Source organism: Myxine glutinosa, chromosome 4 (genome assembly GCF_964187855.1).
Source record: "Myxine glutinosa chromosome 4, kmMyxGlut1.1, whole genome shotgun sequence".
NCBI classification, from domain to species: domain Eukaryota; kingdom Metazoa; phylum Chordata; class Myxini; order Myxiniformes; family Myxinidae; genus Myxine; species Myxine glutinosa.
The window spans coordinates 17,030,688-17,050,845 of NC_136264.1; the positions used below are offsets into that span (position 1 = coordinate 17,030,688).

General features: G+C 46.5%; 1 protein-coding gene across 1 annotated transcript; it reads right to left on the minus strand.

The window, feature by feature from the left end:
* Window positions 1-6,969: 6,969 nt before the first annotated feature.
* RHO (rhodopsin) lies at window positions 6,970-19,594 on the minus strand. Its single transcript, XM_068111957.1, has 5 exons — window positions 19,234-19,594; window positions 13,555-13,723; window positions 11,929-12,094; window positions 11,074-11,313; window positions 6,970-7,325 (listed from the first exon to the last, which is right to left on the minus strand). The coding sequence occupies exons 1-5, from the start codon at window positions 19,592-19,594 to the stop codon at window positions 7,200-7,202; spliced, it is 1,062 nt and encodes a 353-aa protein (XP_067968058.1). The 3' UTR covers window positions 6,970-7,199.
* Between the last annotated feature and the right edge of the window lie 564 nt (window positions 19,595-20,158).

Here is a 20,158-nt window from a genome sequence, read left to right on the forward strand (position 1 = left end):
CGACCCGGATCTCAGTCAACGGAACATCTTCTCTTCTGGACTTGGTTATGACTAACTTCCCTGAAAATGTCTGCTGCTCTTCTTCTGCTCCGATCGGATCATCTGATCATGTCCTTGTTAAAGTGGACATCTCTCTGACCATCCTCAGGGAGCCTGCTCAGCGTCGACGAGTCTGGCATTTCACTCAGGCCAACTGGCACGGTCTTCAAGCAGCCATCAATCATCTGGACTGGTCTCCCATCTCTACCACCTCTGACATCAACTCATCCTGGGAATTCTTCCAAAGTAAATTGCTCTCTCTCATGCACAGATTTATCCCATCTCGTCTTCAGTTGTCATACCCTTCCTCCCGTCCATGGTACACGGAATCTTGTGGTGAGGCTGTTGCCCAGAAACAACTTGCCTTTGTCTCCTGGAAAGCAAATCCAACGGAAGGAAATCTCATTTCCTTTCACAAAGCCTGAAACAAGTGTGTGTCCACCCTCAGGAGAGCCAGGAAACAATATCTCTCCGTTCTCAAGACCGAACTCTCTTATCTGTCTCCCTCTTCCAAATCCTGGTGGCGTCTGGTCAAATCCGTTTCTGGTGTTTGTTCCCCCTCCATCCCCTCCCTTACCTCAAACGGCTATACAGCTGACTCCGCACGTGAAAAAGCTGAATGCCTCAACTCTGTGTTTGCCTCTAAATCTTGTGTCCCAAACCCATCCCTCTCTGTACCCACCATACCCAGTCGTACCCTGCTGCTCCTGGACTCCGTGTCCTTTCCTCCTGACAAGGTGGAAAAGTTTCTGTCAACCCTCGACTCTGATTCTGCAACTGGACCCGACGGCATCAGCCCATGGGTCCTAAAATCCTGCTCTGCTGCTCTATCTCACCCTCTCGCTGTTCTCTTCACCCTCTCTTTTGCTCAAGGTCAACTGCCATCTGCTTGGAAATCAGCCAACATCACCGCTTTGCACAAAAAAGGTGCAAAAACAGATCCTAGCAACTACAGACCAATCAGCCTTCTCCCAATTATCAGCAAAGTCATGGAATCCATCATTGCTTCTGATATGAAATCTTTCCTCTTCTCCAATGGCTTGATCTCTGATCATGAATTTGGTTTCAGACCAGGTCACTCTACTCTGGACATGCTGCTTCTGCTGTCTCAACAATGGATGGAGGTCCTCAATGCCAAACAGGAAATTAGAGCTGTCTCCCTCGACATATCACGTGCCTTCGACACGGTCTGGCACCCCGCTCTGCTCACCAAACTCTCCTCCTTTGGTATCCATGGAAATCTCCACGCATGGCTGGCGGACTTCCTCTCTAGTCGTCGTCAACGTGTGGCCCTGAATGGGTTTCTCTCATCTCCTCTTCCTGTTCAGGCTGGAGTTCCCCAAGGCAGTGTTCTGGGCCCCGTGCTTTTTCTGGTCTTCATCAATGATCTCTCTGACTCTCTCGAAAATCCTCTCTATCTCTTTGCTGATGACTCCACTCTCTGCCGCTCCATTCCTCTTCCCTCAGATCGGCAGTCTGCTGCCTCCTCACTCTCTGAAGACCTGGACAAAATCACAGACTGGTCAAACAAGTGGAACATGTCTTTCAATCCTGACAAATCTCACACTCTTACTATGTCTCTCCGAAAAGATCGACTGGACAACCCTCCCATCTACTTTCTCAACAATCCTCTCCAAGAAGTTCTGTCGCTCAAGATTTTGGGTCTCACTATCTGCCATGATCTTTCTTGGGAAAACCACATTTCCAAGCTGGCCTCCAAAGCCAGTCGCCGACTGGGCATCCTCCGTCGTGCGAAGTCCTTCCTCGGCACACCTGAGCTCCTCACCACATACAAGGCTTTCATCCGCAGCTCAATGGAATACTGTTCTCCCCTATGGGCCGGTGCTCCTGCCTCACACCTAGCTCGGCTTCACGCTGTTGAAACCAAAGCTTTCAGAATTATTGGAATCTCCCGCGATGAAGCTATCTCTGAGGGCCTTTCACTCACTCACCGCAGGCAGGTAGGTGGTCTTTCTGTCTTCTACCGACTCCTCTCCGGCCTTGCACCCCCAGCTCTCTCTGTGCTCTGTCCCCCAAATATTCCTACAGGTCGCACAAGATCTGCCAGCAACCCTCTGATGGTTAAACTGCCGAAATCTCGGCTCTCCGCTCACCTTCACTCTTTCATTCCTCTTTTCTCCCGCCTCTGGAACAAACTCCCTCACTCCCTTCAATCCCACTCCTCCCTCCAGGTCTTTAAAACAGCTGTTCACCACCATCTCTTATCTTCCCCCATCCAAAACCTTGATCTTTTCTACCCCCGCTAATTCACCCCAGATCCACCTTGTTTGAAATTCCAACTTCTTTCCTGGAAGTCCTGGCAGTGTCCATATGTTTTATACCTCTCCCACTGCCCCCTTCCCACGCCCCCCCCCCCCCCCAAAGCCCTCGCCCTCTCTCAGATCTCTCGATGTCTCCATGTCTCTCGGTCCCTGCTCTCAAATGTTGTGTTTGTGTCCTTCCCCCTCTCTCCCCATCTTGTCTACCGCTCCCTATGTTATATGTTTTATGTGTCGGTTTGTCTTTCTGTGTGATTAATGTTCGCTCTTTCACGAGCCTCGATATTGTATACAAAAAAAAAAAAAAAAAAAAAAAAAAAAAAAATGGGTCATAGATCATGTGCATGCAATTTCAGAATTTTAGGAAAAGGAATTAGATTAAAATATTTTTGGCTGGTATATCACTTCACCTATGATGTCATCATCATCAAGCTTTTGTTCCCCATTGGGAGTACTTGACAATATGCCAAGTTTAAAATGTTTCCATTCAGCGGTTTCCGAGAAATAATTCTTTAATTATTTGCTTGTAATCCAAGATGGCTGCCATACCATCTTGGCAGATTTCGTAGTCTAAGGGTTTCTATGGGGCATCAATGTGGATCACAGGACAGACACAGGACAGATCACAGGACAGTGACTACAGACAGAGACAGCGGGATAGCCTGGTGCTGGCTTAGCGGTTCGGGTGCCGGCTTGGGATCCGAGGATCCTGGGTTCAAATCCCGGTGATAGCCTGGTGTTGGCTTAGCGGTTCGGGTGCCGGCTTGGGATCCGAGGATCCGGGGTTCAAATCCCGGTGATAGCCTGGTGTTGGCTTAGCGGTTCGGGTGCCGGCTTGGGATCCGAGGATCCTGGGTTCAAATCCCGGTGATAGCCTGGTGTTGGCTTAGCTGTTCGGGTGTCCCGGCTTGGGATCCGGGGTTCAAATCCCGGTGATAGCCTGGTGTTGGCTTAGCGGTTTGGGTGCCGGCTTGCGATCCGAGGATCCTGGGTTCAAATCCCGGTGATAGTCAAAGGTCAGAATTGTGGTGACCTTTGACACCACAATTACAAAGACGCCGAATACACGCCTCATACAGAAATACTTAATACACGGATGGACGGACGGACGGACGGACAACCTGAAAACATTATGCCTGTCGGCGGATACATAATAAAAAAATCGGGCCCTGAGGAGATCTAGTGGGGGGTGGGGGGGGGGGTTCACAAACGCAATTCCGATGAAACTTGACCACAACCTTCATCACTCCCATGTTGTACCAAAGTTTGTTCATGGCATTAAAAAAATCTGCCCCTTTAGGGGACTAAGGTTGCCCCCCCCCCCCCCCCAGGGAGAAGAGGAGGGAGGTTGCCCCCTATAATAGGTATTTTTCTTGTTTGCCCCCTAGAATAGCTATGTTGGTATGATTCTACATGCTGCCTTGTCTTCTAGCAACCATTGATATTGGTCTAAAATACCTTTAGTCAGTGCAGTATACTGTTTATTCTACCAGGTGAGCATCAGGGGTATTTCCCCTATGTTTAAAGTCTTTGGTACGACTTGTGCTGGGGTTTGATCCCCTGACCTCCCAGACTCAGAGCAGACGCTCTAACCATTGGTCCAGCGGATCAGGTTTCAACCCATTATGCTCAGTAGTTTCAATGGGTCTATAGAAGGTAATGCCCCATATGCCTAGCCAGCTCTCAAGATAGTTACGGATTCCGGATTTAGGTGAATTACTATTCAGGTCATTGCTTATTAATGTTTATTCTATTAAAGGTTGTTGTGGTTAAATGGTTATAGGCGCTCCTGATAACAGGAGACCGGAAACGGGATGGTGAACCGGAAGAAGAAAAAAAGACATGAGGTCCTGAGGAAGCGGCCATCTTCTTCTTCCTCGCCCAGCTCCGACGCGAGTGGTGTCGATATTGATTAGCGTTGGGAACGCTGAGTTTGAAAAGCCCGTCTGGTGAGAGGAGTTACCTGCGCGGGGTGATTGCCTGTTACGTGTCAGGTTGCCGTGGCTTCCTGGAAGGAACCAAGCGTCCGGCACTGTTCGCCTCGACGCCTCCGAGGGCGTGTACGGGTCGCACCTTGGGCCTCGCGCGCTTTGCGAGCCGCGCTTTGCTTTGCCCGCTTTGCTTTGCAAGGAGGTGTGCGCTGCAGCAGCTGTTCCCGGTACGTGACGTGCACGTTTGGAGCACGTCAGGCAGGGGTCAACCGCCCGTGTGCGGAGAAGTCGACCTTCACCTTGGTCTGGAGGGGCCCAGAGACATTGTGAGGGACAGTGACTATTGAGGGGTCGTGAGTGGGGAAAGGGGGGAAATATATGAGATGGCCATCTGAGTAATATTGTTGATTGATTGTTGAGTGTGGTTGATTGATTGGGAATATATTATCCATTAATCCGGATCCTTGGTGTGGGGGTTTCTTATTGACTTGAATTGTTGTGTCTTTCATATTGATTGCGTTACGAAAGCGCATAAATCATATATCCTTCTGGCGGGGTTCCTCCCACGGTCCGGGGGTCACCAAGACCAGGTAGTTACCGGGAGGACCACGTAACAGTCCATAGAAGGTAATGCCCCATATGCCGAGCCAGCTCTCAAGATAGCAACTCTGTGCAAAAATACTCTTTGTCAACCTCCTCCCCAAAATGGCAGTTCGAAGTGACGACTGGGACCAGCAGAAATGACGAAGCCATTATTAAAGGAAAATCAAAAGTACAGGAATACTACTTAATGCATACAGAATTATGATGTAATAACGACATTTTAAAAAGTTTTCATAATTAACAACAATGAAAACAAACCACAACGAACAATTTATTGTTGTCGTAAAAGACAAATACATATCAAATATCCAAAACAACCAATGATACAGATCATCGTAATTACCTCCACCAATGAAGGTGGACGGAGGTTATGTTTTTACCCATTTTTGTCTGTCTGGCTGTCTGTGAGGACCATATCTAAAAAAGGTTATGGACAGATTTAGACGAAACTTGGTGGACAGGTTGGGTGTGGGACAAGGGCGAATTGATTCAATTTTGGTGAAGATCCGAATTTGTATCCGAGAATTTTTTAAAGTAATTCTTCACTATTGAGTGATAAGACCAAAAACTACACATAAGATGTTCTTTCAAAAAGTTGTGGACGAGTTATGACAAAAATTGGTGAATGAGTTGGTTAGGCGATATGGGAATTCCTCGGGATCTTTTGCAGTAGAGTGCAAAGCAATATCGGCAATGCGAGTGTGAAAATAAGGCAAAGACCACTTACTTGTGATAGCCTGGTGTTGACTTAGCGGTTCGGGTGCCGGCTTGGGATCCGAGGATCCTGGGTTCAAATCCCGGTGATAGCCTGGTGTTGACTTAGCGGTTCGGGTGCCGGCTTGGGATCCGAGGATAGCCTGGTGTTGGCTTAGCGGTTCGGGTGCCGGCTTGGGATCCGAGGATCCTGGGTTCAAATCCCGGTGATAGCCTGGTGTTGGCTTAGCGGTTCGGGTGCCGGCTTGAGATCCGAGGATCCGGGGTTCAAATCCCGGTGATAGCCTGGTGTTGGCTTAGCGGTTCGGGTGCCGGCTTGGGATCCGAGGATCCTGGGTTCAAATCCCGGTGATAGCCTGGTGTTGGCTTAGCGGTTCGGGTGTCCCGGCTTGGGATCCGGGGTTCAAATCCCGGTGATAGCCTGGTGTTGGCTTAGCGGTTTGGGTGCCGGCTTGCGATCCGAGGATCCTGGGTTCAAATCCCGGTGATAGCCTGGTGTTGACTTAGCGGTTCGGGTGCCAGCTTGGGATCTGAGGATCCTGGGTTCAAATCCCGGTCCATTGTTGAATTAACCCCAGGGGTGGGTTCACTCAGCCCGTCATCCCTCTGAGGTCGTCAAACTGAGTACCAGTTCACTGGTACTTCCCAATGACAAAACTTTCAGGGTAGGAGTGATCCCCATGCAGAATGTTATGATAATTGTGACGTGATAGGTCACGTGGTATGTATGGCAGCCATCTTGGATTAAAAGCAAGTAATTAAAAAATGATTTCTCGGAAACCGCTGAATGGAAAAATTTTAAACTTGGCACATTGTCAAGTACTCCCAATGGGGAACAAAGGCATGATAATGATGACATCATAGGTGAAGTGGTATCCCAGCCAAAAATGTTTCAATCAAATTCCTTATCCTAAAAATCTGAAATTGCATGCACATGATCTATGCCCGATTTGTATTGAAATATTAAATTTATGATATCATAGGTCACATGGTTTGGCAGCCATATTGGATTGAAGGAAATTATTAAATAATTATATCTCTGAAACCACTGACCCTATCGATGCAAAATTTTACAAATATCATCTAACAGCCCTGTTGCATATCGTTTTAAAATGATGATGTCATGGGTCACGTGGTTTGGCAGCCATCTCGGATAGAAAAACGAACCTTATCCGATCAACACTAAACTCCACAAACGTGATCCCCTACCCATACTTATGCAGAGTGATGGCATCTACCCATTGTGGGACTATGCAGAGGCACATTGGTGACACAGTCATATTGTTCTCGCTATAAGTATTCTTGAGCACTTCCTCTCCCTGGGAGAACTTGGGCTCAACTCAAGAAGTTGGGAAGACAGTCATCATTTCACTCATCTTTAGCAGAAATGCACGTTTCAGTGATACATGAAATCCACGAGTTTAATGAAACAAATTTGTGGTAAAACTTACGAGGCTAACCCCTTACTTGAAATAAATCAAAAAATATGACTTAAAGTCCACCTTTAAATATTGATTTTGCATCAATCATTTTTGAATCGTCAAGTGAAACACAATGATTTAAACCGTTACATCGACAATCTGAAGGTCCACCGGTCTGGCCACCCTCCATCTCATGTATGCACAAACCCTCCTCACGCAGGAGACACTTGTGTGGTGGAGACCGACGACACCTCGGTCTTGGTCTGCCTCATGCCAGACTCCTCGTCTTCGAAAGGGTTCTTTCCGCAAAACAGCGTGGTGACCATGCATTGGCGGAACTGGGAACACAGTTACATCACCGGTATGGTAGCGCACAAGCAGGGGCGTGCACATGGAAACAGCACATTGGACTGAGAGGTCACATGTTCAGACACAGACTTCCTCATCCTGAAACTGAATGTTTCTGGATCAACTTAATCATGGTTACAGATCTTCCACCATGGTAAGAAGCCAGCAAACAACAAAATTCTAGCATTTTGTACCGAAATTCAATGAACAATATTTGAATCCCCAGCTCGACAAAATAACGGAAAAGACCACTGAAGTAAAACGGTCAGCCACAGATATAGCTCAGAGAAAACCTAAGAGCACAACTTGGGATAATATTTTTGGTGCATGCAGTGAGCACAGATGCAGTGTGCCGCCCTGTGGCGACGCGAAGAACTGCATGCAAATCGGACCTGGCAGGAGTAATTCCCTGCCAGTGGATTAAGGGGTCTCACTCCTATTAAGAGGAGTGGTCCCACCTGTATGACCATGCATTGTGGCCCTTCGGGGGCATGATGCATGCGTTTGAATGACCATGCGCTTCCCCCTCGGGGTTGAGGCGCATGTGTATTGTAATGGGGACAGCCTTGTTGACGATGTGCCTTGACCATGGGGTCAAGGTGCACGTCCAAGGCTGTTCAAATGTTTGACTTTTTACCTTTTTTCTTGCAAAAAAGGCAGGGCTTCCCTGTGGCCCCCAATACAGGCACAGATGCAGTGTGCCGCCCTGTGGCGACGCGAAGAACTGCATGCAAATCGGACCTGGCAGGAGTAATGCCCTGCCGGTGGATTAAGGGGTCTCACTCCTATTAAGAGGAGTGGTCCCAACTGTATGACCATGCATTGTGGCACTTCGGGGGCATGATGCATGTGTTTGAATGACCATGTGCTTCCCCCTCGGGGTTGAGGCGCATGTGTATTGTTATGGGGACAGCCTTGTTGACGTTGTGCCTTGACCATGGGGTCAAGGTGCACGTCCGAGGCTGTTCAAATGTTTGGCTTTTTACCTTTTTTCATCGTAAAAAAGGCAGGCCTTCCGTGTGGGCCCTAAACACACAGATGCAGTATGCCGTCCTGACGATGGCGCAAAGAACTGCATGCAAATCGGACCTGGCAGGAGTAATGCCCTGCTGGTGGATTAAGGGGTCTCACTCCTATTAAGAGGAGTGGTCCCACCTGTATGACCATGCATTGTGGCCCTTCGGGGGCATGATGCATGCGTTTGAATGACCATGTGCTTCCCCCTCGGGGTTGAGGCGCATGTGTATTGTTTTGGGGACAGCCTTGTTGACGATGTGCCTTGACCATGGGGTCAAGGTGCACGTCCAAGGCTGTTCAAATGTTTGACTTTTTACCTTTTTTCTTTGTAAAAAAGGCAGGCCCTGTCCGGGGCCCTAAAACGCACAGATGCAGTATGCCGTCCTGACGATGGCGCAAAGAACTGCATGCAAATCGGACCTGGCAGGAGTAATGCCCTGCTGGTGGATTAAGGGGTCTTACTCCTATTAAGAGGAGTGGTCCCAATTGTATGACCATGCATTGTGGCCCTTCGGGGGCATGATGCATGCGTTTGAATGACCATGCGCTTCCCCCTCGGGGTTGAGGCGCATGTGTATTGTTATGGGGACAGCCTTGTTGACGATGTGCCTTGACCATGGGGTCAAGGTGCACGTCCGAGGCTGTTCGAATGTTTGACTTTCTACCTTTTTTCATTGTAAAAAAGGCAGGCCTTCTGTGCGGGCCCTAAACGTACAGATGCAATCGTCTGTGCACAGATGCACATCTGTGCACAGACAGAGCACAGATGCAAATCGTACCTGGCAGGAGTAAATTCCCTGTCAGAGGATCAAGGGGTCTTACTCCTATTGAGAGGAGTGGTCCCAATTGTATGACCATGCATTGTGGCCCCTCGGGGGCATGATGCATGCATTTGAATGACCATGTGCTTCCCCCTTGGGGTTGAGGCGGATGTGTATTGTTATTGGGACAGCCTTGTTGACGTTGTGCCTTGACCATGGGGTCAAGGTGCACGTCCAAGGCTGTTCAAATGTTTGGCTTTTTACCTTTTTTGATGTAAAAAAGGCAGGCCTTAGTGCTGGCCCCATAAGCACAGATATATTTTGTGTTCTTGAATATGTTTCCATGTCAAAGTCATCGTCATTGTTTTACGGCCGGTTCCATGCTTGCATGGATGCTAATGGCTGCTTCGCCAAAAGGCATATTTGAGGCATGTTTTTTTGTGGCTGGATCCCCTTCCTGACGCCACCACAGAATCAGGTATGGACCTAGCCTTTGTCTAAGGAGACATACCTGCAAGGCAGCAGGTGAATTTGCAATGGGAGTTTCCTTCTTCTAGGTGGACTGCCTACCAAGGCTAATGAGCTCCACCAACCCTGGTTGGATTGGTGAGTGTCACAGCAAGTCCTCACAATGGAGGGCGATGCCCACTACACCTCTAGGGTACCAACCAACTCCGAGATCTTCCAGACATTTACCCAGTGCCCTAAAGAGCACTGTTACCATGGTGCAACACTAGGAGGTAGTCTGAAAGTCTTGGCAAGGGTAGAGGCTATGTATCGGAAGGAAGAGCTTACACTCTCGGCCTCTTTTCACTCGCAGAGCTATCCGGCAGCCGTAGCTAAAAGCAACGAGTGGTAAACCACATCACACCCTACTACAGCACTAGATGCGTACGGCAGCCCTGTGAAAAAAAAACACAAGCACCACAAAAAACTAGTACAATATTATCAGATGTATCACTAAGATATTAGGAGACATCAGCTATGTTTACATGAATTGGGGGTCAAAGGGTCAGGAATGACCGGGATGGTGGTGGAGAACTGAGCAACTCCTCATCCATAAAATATCCCGTGTGGTCTATGTCTCAGATAGCTTCTCCTTATCAAACTCCTACCGCATGGTTTCTCATGCCGACCCCTGTTTTTAACTAAATGCGGAGGCGTGAAAGGCGGGTGTCTGGCACCTTAGATGGGTGTCTGGCACCTTAGGTGTCTGGCACCCCACCTTAAAACCAGACTTGCTCCGGGTAGGTGGAACTCGGTCACCTTGGTCGGCAGTCTGCCTAGGAGAAGGACAACTCTGATATCAAACCCGGATGGGTGGTACTCATTAGCCCTGGTTGGCAGTCTACCAAAAATGGGGGTAGAGGCACTGTTTTCTTGAAAAAGACTAGTTTACCCCTCCCAGCCCTTTTTGTTCTGTGCAGAGACAACTGTCTATATTTGTCTTGTTTCAATCCAAGGGGCTAGTTGTTCTGCTTTTGTTTTCTTTGTGTAGCTACCACCTCGAGTGTCCCTGAAGGCTTTGTGGCGGGAAATTTCCCATAAAAAACCCACAAGGGCAACTAGAACGGCACTCAGTGGAGCGCAGACCTCTGCCAGGCTGAACAGTTTACGTTTTGTATAGGCCAGATCCAGATTCGAATCATTACCAAAATCTTTATTGTCGCCTAACCAACTCATCCACTTAATTTCGGCACCCAACCTTTCCACCAAATTTCGTCAGGGTCCTTCCACAACGTTTTGAGATATCCTCCTCACAGACAAAGAAGCACACATACAGGGGGGGGAGGGGGGGGGGGTGAAAACACGACCTCCGTCCACCTTTGGTGACACAGGCCAATTTTTGGTGCGCTTTTTCCAGATAGCTTGACATTAATTCCTGATGGACTAATTGGGAAGTGATATTTCCATTGTATGTTTCCACTGACATCAGCTAGACCCTCACAATCGCAGGTACCTGTTTGTTCATGAAGATATAAATGACAGGGTTGTAAAGAGCTGAGCTCTTGGCGAAGAAGGCGGGTATGGTCATGAAGATGGCACCAAAGTCTGCGCCTTGGTGGGTAAATATGTACGCGGCCACGGATGCGTATGGCACCCAGCAGATGAGAAACCCAACCACCATGATGACCACCATGCGGGTTACCTCTTTCTCCGCTTTCTGCGTGGTTGCGGACTCTTGCTGTGCTGCTGCAGCCTGAAAGCAATAGCATGTTGAGTCGTTTGGGTTTAGAAGAATGTACCAAAAAATAAACACCGGAAGTTAAAATGGCTACTTGTAAAATAAGATTGCACCGATCTGGAGACCTCTAGGAAGTCACCAAACATCCCAGGATTATGGGGCAGCAATTTGTATGAATTGAGCAAGTTGGATTGGAAGGCATTCAGAATGGTAGGAGATGTCCGAGGTTGTTTGCGTGCCCCTGGAGCTCTCTGGATTGGACTACAACAGAATAGGATCTGACATCAAACTGTCATCCTGTGATTCGCAGCATGTGGTGCATCATGAAGTGTGCCATCTTTAACACTACTGCTATTATTACCAGTAGTAGTAGTATCTGTTAGGCTCCCACATTCCTGTGGGGTTGACTGGGGGATTTTGGCCAAAGAGATTCATGAACCGGCTGGCCACCCACACCCATCCAGAACTTGCATTGCATGGAAAGGGGAGATTGTAACTCGATTTGGGTCAATTGTGGAAACCAGTTACACTAGAACCCAGACCACTGAAACCCTGCTTGAGTGTTGGCCGGAACATAAGGCCGTGGTGTCCATTTTGGAGGGTGCGAGGCGTACTGTATGGAATACGTACCTCCTTCACAGCGCACAGCAAACGGCCGTAGCAGAAGAAAATGATGGTGAGGGGGATTGTGAAATGCACTATGAACATGTAGATTACAAAGCTGTAGTTGTGATACTTTGGGTTCATTGTGTAGTAGTCAGGTCCACAGGAACACTGCATACCCTCTGGGATGAACCTGCAAGGACCATTTAAAAATACACAAAAGATGGGAGATCAGTCTTTTTCGAGGTCACATGGCTTTTCTGTAGTACCATCTGAAAGGGATATTAAAGAGCTTAACTGTACTTCATGTGACTTTTCAATATTTAAGCCTCCCCCTATATTAGGGGTTCCAAACTCGTGGCTCGCGGACAACGTGTTGCCCACGAGACGCTCAGATGTTGTCCAGGACCGATATTGGAAATACAGTAGAACCTCAAATGAAGGGCTCATTTTGAACTGGAAGTACACAATCCACTGCATATTTTATTGAGATCTCAAAACGAACTGATCAGGGTAAAAATAGCAATAATAACAAGAAAAAGAGCAATCAGAGATTGCAAACCCTCGCCAGGATGTATTTTCAGTGGTTTTTAAGGCTTTTGTGTTAAAACAAATATGGCGGCCGAACCACGTGACGTCCTCATTTTTTTTCTCCACCAATTTTTCCCTAGATGGTGCTCAGGAAATTTCATCTTGATCGGATGAAGTTTTGTACTTGTCGAATTATGGCGTCATAATGGAAGCACCTATGACATCATCATTAACGTATGTTATTCCACATGGAGAGTTCTTTATATTGAGCCATGTCTCAATTCTTTCTATGCAGCGCTTTCGGAGATATGGAGGTGCAAAGTTTTTCGGATTTTCCTAGATGGCGCCTTGACCACGTAACCTATACCTTAGGTATAGGTTACGTGGGGGGAGTGCCTTCAAAAAGTATTCACACCTATTGACTTTTTTTTCACATGTTGTTGTGTTCCAGCCTGAATTTAAAATGGATTAAATTTAGATTTTTTTGGTCATTGATCTACACATAATAGCCCATAATGTCAATGTGGAATTTTTTAGTTGGAAATTTTTACAAAATAATTAAAAATGAAAAGCTGGAATGCCTCGAGTAAATAAGTATTCAACCCCTTTGTTATGACACTCCAAATTAAGCTCAGATTTAGTAATCTTAAAGATTCTCTACAACTTGATTGGAGTCTACCTGTGGCCAATTCAATTGATTGGACCCTTTATTATTATTATTATTTTTGGCATGATTCGAACGGGTTTTGAACCACCGACCTCCCAGACTCAGAGTGGATGTTCTAACCATTACGTCACCGAGTCTGGTCATATGTGTACAAATACAATATAGTATGGATATAATTTTCTTTTAACAGCCGCAATTATTCCAACGTTCTTGTTGGCCATGGAAAGCTTGGCCAAAGTCTTTCACGAACCAGCTGGCCAGGCATGACGTTCGACTCAAGTTCGGGCAGGAATTTGTAATTTGCCACCATGAAAGTTCCATGAAAGATAATAAGCAAGCAAACATAGATGACATGATTCCAGTACATTGTGTTACCTGACTATCCAAAGCAGACATCGAGACGAGTTTGTAAATGATGTTCATGAACAATTGTCCTCCGGTCGAGTAGAACCCACCTGGACCAACCGAAGAGCGGGGGCGCACAACAGGACAGTGCCGATATCCAAGTGAAGGAGACGCCCATGAGTGCGTGTGTCGTGCCAAACCGAAAGTTCCCCATTGGTTTGCAAATCACAATGTAACGCTCCACAGCCAGGACCACGAGGGACCACAGTGCCATCTCACCTGCACAGGGAAAAGGTGGTTGTGGAAGAGGGTTGGGGTGCGTAAATGGAGTTCAGTTACAACTGTCGTAAAGGAAGCCGTGCGAATGCAATTTAGGTACGACGATCGGAAATCCTAGTTTGTCGGACAACGTGTGAAACATAGACGTGCAGACAGCCTTGTGGATGACACCTGAACGTCCTTGTAATGTCCTTGGATATATATTTAAAGTACTGGAGGGAAGTACTTTTAAGCACCACCTTTTAAGATGTGACAACAAATATTCTCCTCCGGTCGAGTAAACGTCTGAACAGTCCATGGGACCACATGCCCATCAACATGCAGCTCATCAACGTCCAAAGTCAGTCATGTACAATTCCCATGAGTTTCAAGGCCTAAGGTGGACATCAAACTGCCTTTATAACTGTAATTGCTGTGTCACATGTATCTTGATATACGGTAACATAATGTACAGTAGATACTAGCCAGCAGTGAAAGTAGTTCAAGGAGTTGTGGTAGTTTTGGAGGTCATTATTCTGCTGGTTCATAAGTTTCTTTTTCAATGCTGTTTGAACAAGTTTCTTTGTATAAACAACATCACGGTACAATTGTGCAACACATATTCTGAGCGTTTGTTGCATCATCGATAATTATTGGCCTAAAGTAAGAGTGTATCAAACATCAAGTTCCTTACGCTGGTGGAGAAGCTTCAGGTAGTCTTTGGAGGGTTTGGTGGAATCAGAGGGCACACGTTGTAAGAAAATAAATAGAGCTAAAAACGAGATTAAATCCTTAGGTCAGGGACTAGTCGGTGGGGTTTATTGCTACGAAAGGTAATGGAAGTTCAGAAGACAAAACCCTAATTTAAAAGGCAATTGCACGAGTGCTGTGCACAAGGTAAATCATACTAAAATACGCCATTTCGTGTCTGTCTGTCTGTCCGTCTGTCTGATGAATTTTTGACGCCAATACATTCCGTCCTTACTTATATCTCAACCAAACTTAACAGGATGACCAAGGGTTACATAATGAAGGTTGTAGCACATTCATTTGACCCCGTCCCCAAAGGAGTTTTCTCCCCCGAGCGGGTTTTCCCGCCATTACCGTCAATGGCGTTGCGTGTTGAGGTGTATATGCATGTTAAATTAGCTTTATTGTGGCGTTTTTCGAAAGACGCTTTTAATAACAAAATTAATGATAATCGCATATTGTTAATATTATTACAAAACAATATTAATACTAATAATGTCCCACTTCCCCAAGGCGTCTCTCCTGCAGTGATAACGTGTATAAATAGCTTATCTATCTATAATTCCAGTAATCTCTGTACGTTTGTACGTCTGTACGTCTGTACGTTTGTCTGTGACCGCTGTTTCTCGACAACTACCGGTCCGATATACTTGAAACTTGCCAGGTATATTGCTGGGGACCCGAGGATGTGCCTTTTCAAGGTTTGAAATTAATCGGACAAGTACTTACCGAGCTATGGCGATTTAGCCGTTCGCCGTTCGCTTTGCCGTTGCGAATGGACCAAACCATTCATGTAAATAGAGGGGGGGGGGGGGTTCTGTGGTCGTTCGCTTTGGCTTTGCGAATGGACCAAACCATTCATGTAAATAGAGGGGGGGGGGGGGTTCTGTGGTCGTTCGCTTTGGCTTTGCGAATGGACCAAACCATTCATGTAAATAGAGGGGGGGGGGGGTTCTGTGGTCGTTGCGAATGGACCAAACCATTGTTTTTTTTTTGCAGTTTTTTTTTTTTTGCAGTTTTTTTTTTTTTGCAAGGAACGGGCACCCACGTACGGGCACGTCCTAGCTTATATATAGTACGGGCATGCCCTAGTCTATCTATAATTCCAGTAATCTCTGTTTGTACGTTTGTACGTTTGTACGTTTGTACGTTTGTTTGTCTGTGACCGCTGTTTCTCGACAACCACGGGTCCGATATACTTTTAACTTGCCAGGTATATTGCTGGGGACCCGAGGATGTGCCTTTTCAAGGTTTCATATTAATCGGACAATTACTTACCGAGCTATGTCCAAAAAACGATTCAACCAATCAGAGAGCAGCGAACTATCGCGTGTGCCGAACGTGGCGGATACACTCTGCCTCGGATGGCACATTTGAGAGCGTATTCATTTATTTCACGTTTGCAAACTATGTTGGCGTTAAACTATGTTTTAAAACTAATAAAAACGAATTTGCGATTCATTCGCTTTCCTGCGCGTTTGTGCACGCGATGGCGATTTCTTTACCAAACTCCGGAAGCCGTTCGCTTTGGACCAAACCATTTCATGTAAATAGAGGGGGGGGGGGATATAATTTTAGATATAGATATAGTACGGGCAATGCCCTAGTAGTTATAATGGCGTTTCTGTGGGAGCAACGGCTTCTACAGGAAGTAAAAACATTATAAACCACAAAAACGTATGCTTAGCTTTTTAAACAGTCGCTCATGCTCTTTATAACACTAAATGAAGAAATTTGGAGGAATCCCGACATCTGTGAAGTAAGGTTTACTTACAGAACTGAGCGAAGATCTACTGTACTCTAGATAACCCACAAATGTTGGGTTCATAACATGGCCCTTTCTGCCGCTACCCTGGCATTTTTCGTAGCTAACTTTTGAAACTCGCTCCTGCTGTTTGATACGAAACTGAAAGGGAGGAAGACCGGGTTGTGCTCCTTTACCAAGCAGCTAGCTAGCGCTTGCCAAGCCAGCCGTTCCTTAACGGTTTTGAATGGAGAAAATGCTCGAATGCTTAAACCATTTGGCGATCTGTCGACAAGAAACTTGGTACATTAACACACACCCAATGTTCTTGAGACCAGACCATAGATCGACTGTAATCTATATACCTCAAAGAGGAATGACCCTTCTTGCCGCTCCCGTAGTGTGCGGGTGTACTAGTAAGACCAAATTACAAAATCCTGCCCGAACCTACAGGGGGAACTTCATTAGCGGTCGAGCCATGCTCCGAGCAATAAGGCCACAGGGTGCATACAAAATGAATGGCCTATTGTATGCAGTGCTCACGACACGACCAACTCCAAGCTCCAAGCAGGGAATTTTCCAGGTCACCGGTCGATTCCTTTGAAAACATATCGAGATTTCTCCAGTCACGTGACCTTTCCTCCATGTGCGTGCTTCACCTCGAGAATGGTCATTGGCAAAAGTATCAAAGTAGAGGGACGGTCGGACGGAGAGAGCTTCAGAAAAGTTTGGGGACGGTGAAGTCTTTGTAAAGTCTGATAAAGTGTTACGTGATAAAAAAAGTTCCACACACGAGGATGGGTGTGAAATGTTCAAATTCTATATTCTATGTTTGATTGGTCCGTTGTCTCTAATGTCCTTGTAATTCATGAACTCGCGCATGCGAAGCAAAAAGCGGGGTTAAGCAGTTGGTTTACTTTGTCAGTCTGGAACAACTTGATTTCAATTGAATGTTGTATTTTGAACATGAATCGGAAAATACACCTGTAGTTTAGCAGTACTTTGACCCTAAATTTGATCCAATCGCGCATGTGCAGACCAATGGGGAATTTTCGATTTGGAACACTATATGAGTAAGATAATATTTTTACTCTTTCTGCCTGCCTAGAAGTCAAGAAAAATTGAAAATCATTCCAAACAGGAAATTTACTGTTTTTAAGGACATCATAAAGGACACAAACAACAGACACGAAGAGCTAATGTCATGGGATAAATAAGGTGGTGCATCAGCCGCTCCATCAATGGCGGTGAATTCCAGATGATTTTTTTCTACAACCTTTAAAATTTTCCTTTTTCTACTAAAATATATACGTCAACACTATAGAACATAAACCACATTTTTGGAACTTTTGAAACCCTTGAACAAAATAATACGGCATATTATGTCATCACGACCAATGAAATTTGCCGCACGCAGACCCAACCAGTGTACTTGTTTCTCGAGACTGCGTGGGGTACGGTGTTCTATGAACCCTCTAATTTAAATTGCACTGGTACCAGTACGTACAAGCTCGTCCATGAGCAGGGTGGGATCTTCAACGTCCACCAGCTGATGCTAACAGACGAGGCACCCAGTTTAACGTCCATTCGAGGAAGGACACGCACACATTTTTTTTTTGTATACAAGATTGAGGCTTGTGTAAGAGCTAACATTGATCACAAAAAGACAAACTGACACATGAAACATAAGACATATGATAAAGGGAGCGGGAGACAAGATGGAGAGCAGGGACATCGGAAGATCTGTGGTAGGGAGGGGGCTTAGGAGAGGGCTTGGGGGCAGGAGGCATGGGAAGGGGGGAGGAGGATGGGAGAAGTAAAAAAAACACAGGAAAGAAGTCGGTATTTCAAAAAAGTGGATCGGGGGGGAATTAACGGGGGTAGAAAAGATCAAGGTTTTGGATGGGGGAAGATAAGAGATGGTGGTGAACAGCTGTTTTAAAGACCTGGAGGGATGAAAGGGATTGAAGAGAGTGAGGGAGTTTGTTCCAGAGGTGGGAGAAAAGAGGAATGAAAGAGTGAAAGTGAATAGAGAGTCTAGATTTTGGCAGTTTAACCATAAGAGGGTTGCTGGCAGATCTTGTGTGACCTGTAGGAATATTTTGGGGACAGAGCACAGACAGAGCAGGGGGAGCAAGGCCGGAGAGGAGTCGGTAGACGACAGAAAGACCACCAACCTGCCTGCGGTGAGTGAGTGAAAGGCCCTCGGAGTAAGCTTCATCGCATTAGATTCCAATGATTCTGAAAGCTTTGGTTTCTACAGCGTGAAGACGAGCTAGGTGTGAGGCAGGAGCACCAGCCCACAGGGGAGAGCAGTATTCCATTGAGCTGCGGATGAAAGCCTTGTATGTGGTGAGGAGCTCAGGTGTGCCAAGGAAGGACTTCGCACGACGAAGGATGTCCAGTCGGCGACTGGCTTTGGAGGCCAGCTTGGAAATGTGGTTTTCCCAGGAAAGATCATGGCAGATAGTGAGACCCAAAAGCTTGAGTGACAGAACTTCTTGGAGAGGATTGTTCAGAAAGTAGATGGGAGGGTTGTCCAGTCGGTCTTTTCGGAGAGGAATCGCCCCATCTGTGAAACACCAGAATGGCAATTTGTATTTGGGTTTTGCGAATCTAACCCAGGCGAGTGCGCCTATCTTTAGGATGTCTTCCCAGTCGCCATGACCTGAGACCAATGACATTAAGTGGAATACAGTAAAACATGGAGGACGAGGAAGCCGTTAAAAAGGTAGTGGAGAAGAGGTTGTACAAAGGAAGGAATATTTTTCCCGAGTTTGCTATATAGAGGATCGACAAGTGCAAGAGACACTCACACGTAGGTATAGGTATCAGGTAGCCTTGGTACAAGGGGTGGAAGGATCGACACAAGATGTTTTTATACCAACCAGAGACAAATAGCTGTAAGTGCAACAGATTGATGATGTCACAATGCAATTGTCATGCACTCGTTTAGACCTTTTTCAGACCGATTGTTCCAATAACAACATGTAATGAGCACAACGATATAGACAGAAGCACTTCATATACCTCTGACCTCCAAAGGTGGCGAAGAATCCCTCGACGTAGCACGTGGTGCTTCCTAACACGAAGTAGCCGTTCATGGACGTGTACATGGTCGTCGTAAAGCCAAACAATATCATGAAGAGGTTCGCCATTGCCAAGTTGAGCAGGATGTAGTTGAGTGCCGTCCGTAGCTTCTTGTGCTGGATCGTCACGAAGAGCGTGAGGAAGTTGACGGGAAAACCGGTGACGATGAGGAAGAACATGTATGCGCCTAGAACCGAGTACTTCCATGGTTCGGCTAGGTAGTACTGCGGGTAAAGGAAGGGGCTCCGCACGACCCCCGTCTTGTTGCTGAATGGCACGTAGAAGTTTGATCCCTCAGTGCCGTTCATGACAATGCAAGATACTCACTGTGTGTGTGTATATATAGATATATAGATTTGGCTTTGGTAAACTTTACATGAGCCTGCACCTTATTGTGGACCGTTTTATGGTCTATGATCGCCTGTTCAGCTCGTTGTATGCCTTGTGCGAGAAGTTCGAGGCGACCGCCATTAAATGCGAATTCCCGCCGCAACTTCTTGCTTGGTGTCAGCAAAAAAAAAGGGGACAATCTGGACAGGGACGATATCCGATTATGGATGGACTCAAATCCGATTAGGTCGCAACTGCTGAATCATAGAGTCGAGGCTTTGATGGGATTTCCCCCCCCCCCCCCCCCATCCTGTTTCAATCCAATGTGATTTATGGAGAAAGGTGGGGGTCCATGCTCGCCTTGCTTCAGGTCGTACTGACTTTGGTTCAGGTTCACCGCAAGTTTAATATGCGAGTTGGAAATGTTTTGGGAAACGTATCCATTCGACTCATTTAACTACACGCTTTATCATACTACTACTACGACGAGGCTACGACAACTACTAATGATCACAATATTTAGGGTAAACACAGTATTTACA

What these genes read in the sequence shown, in the direction of transcription:
- RHO (XM_068111957.1), bottom strand. Translation starts at nt 19,594, where the DNA reads ATGAACGGCACTGAGGGATCAAACTTCTACGTGCCATTCAGCAACAAG. An exon ending in TGCTGTGCGCTGTGAAGGAG is followed by an intron (nt 11,314 to 11,928) that starts GTACGTATTCCA and finishes TATTGCTTTCAG; the next exon opens with GCTGCAGCAGCACAGCAAGA. An exon ending in ATATCTTCATGAACAAACAG is followed by an intron (nt 7,326 to 11,073) that starts GTACCTGCGATT and finishes CTGTGTTCCCAG; the next exon opens with TTCCGCCAATGCATGGTCAC.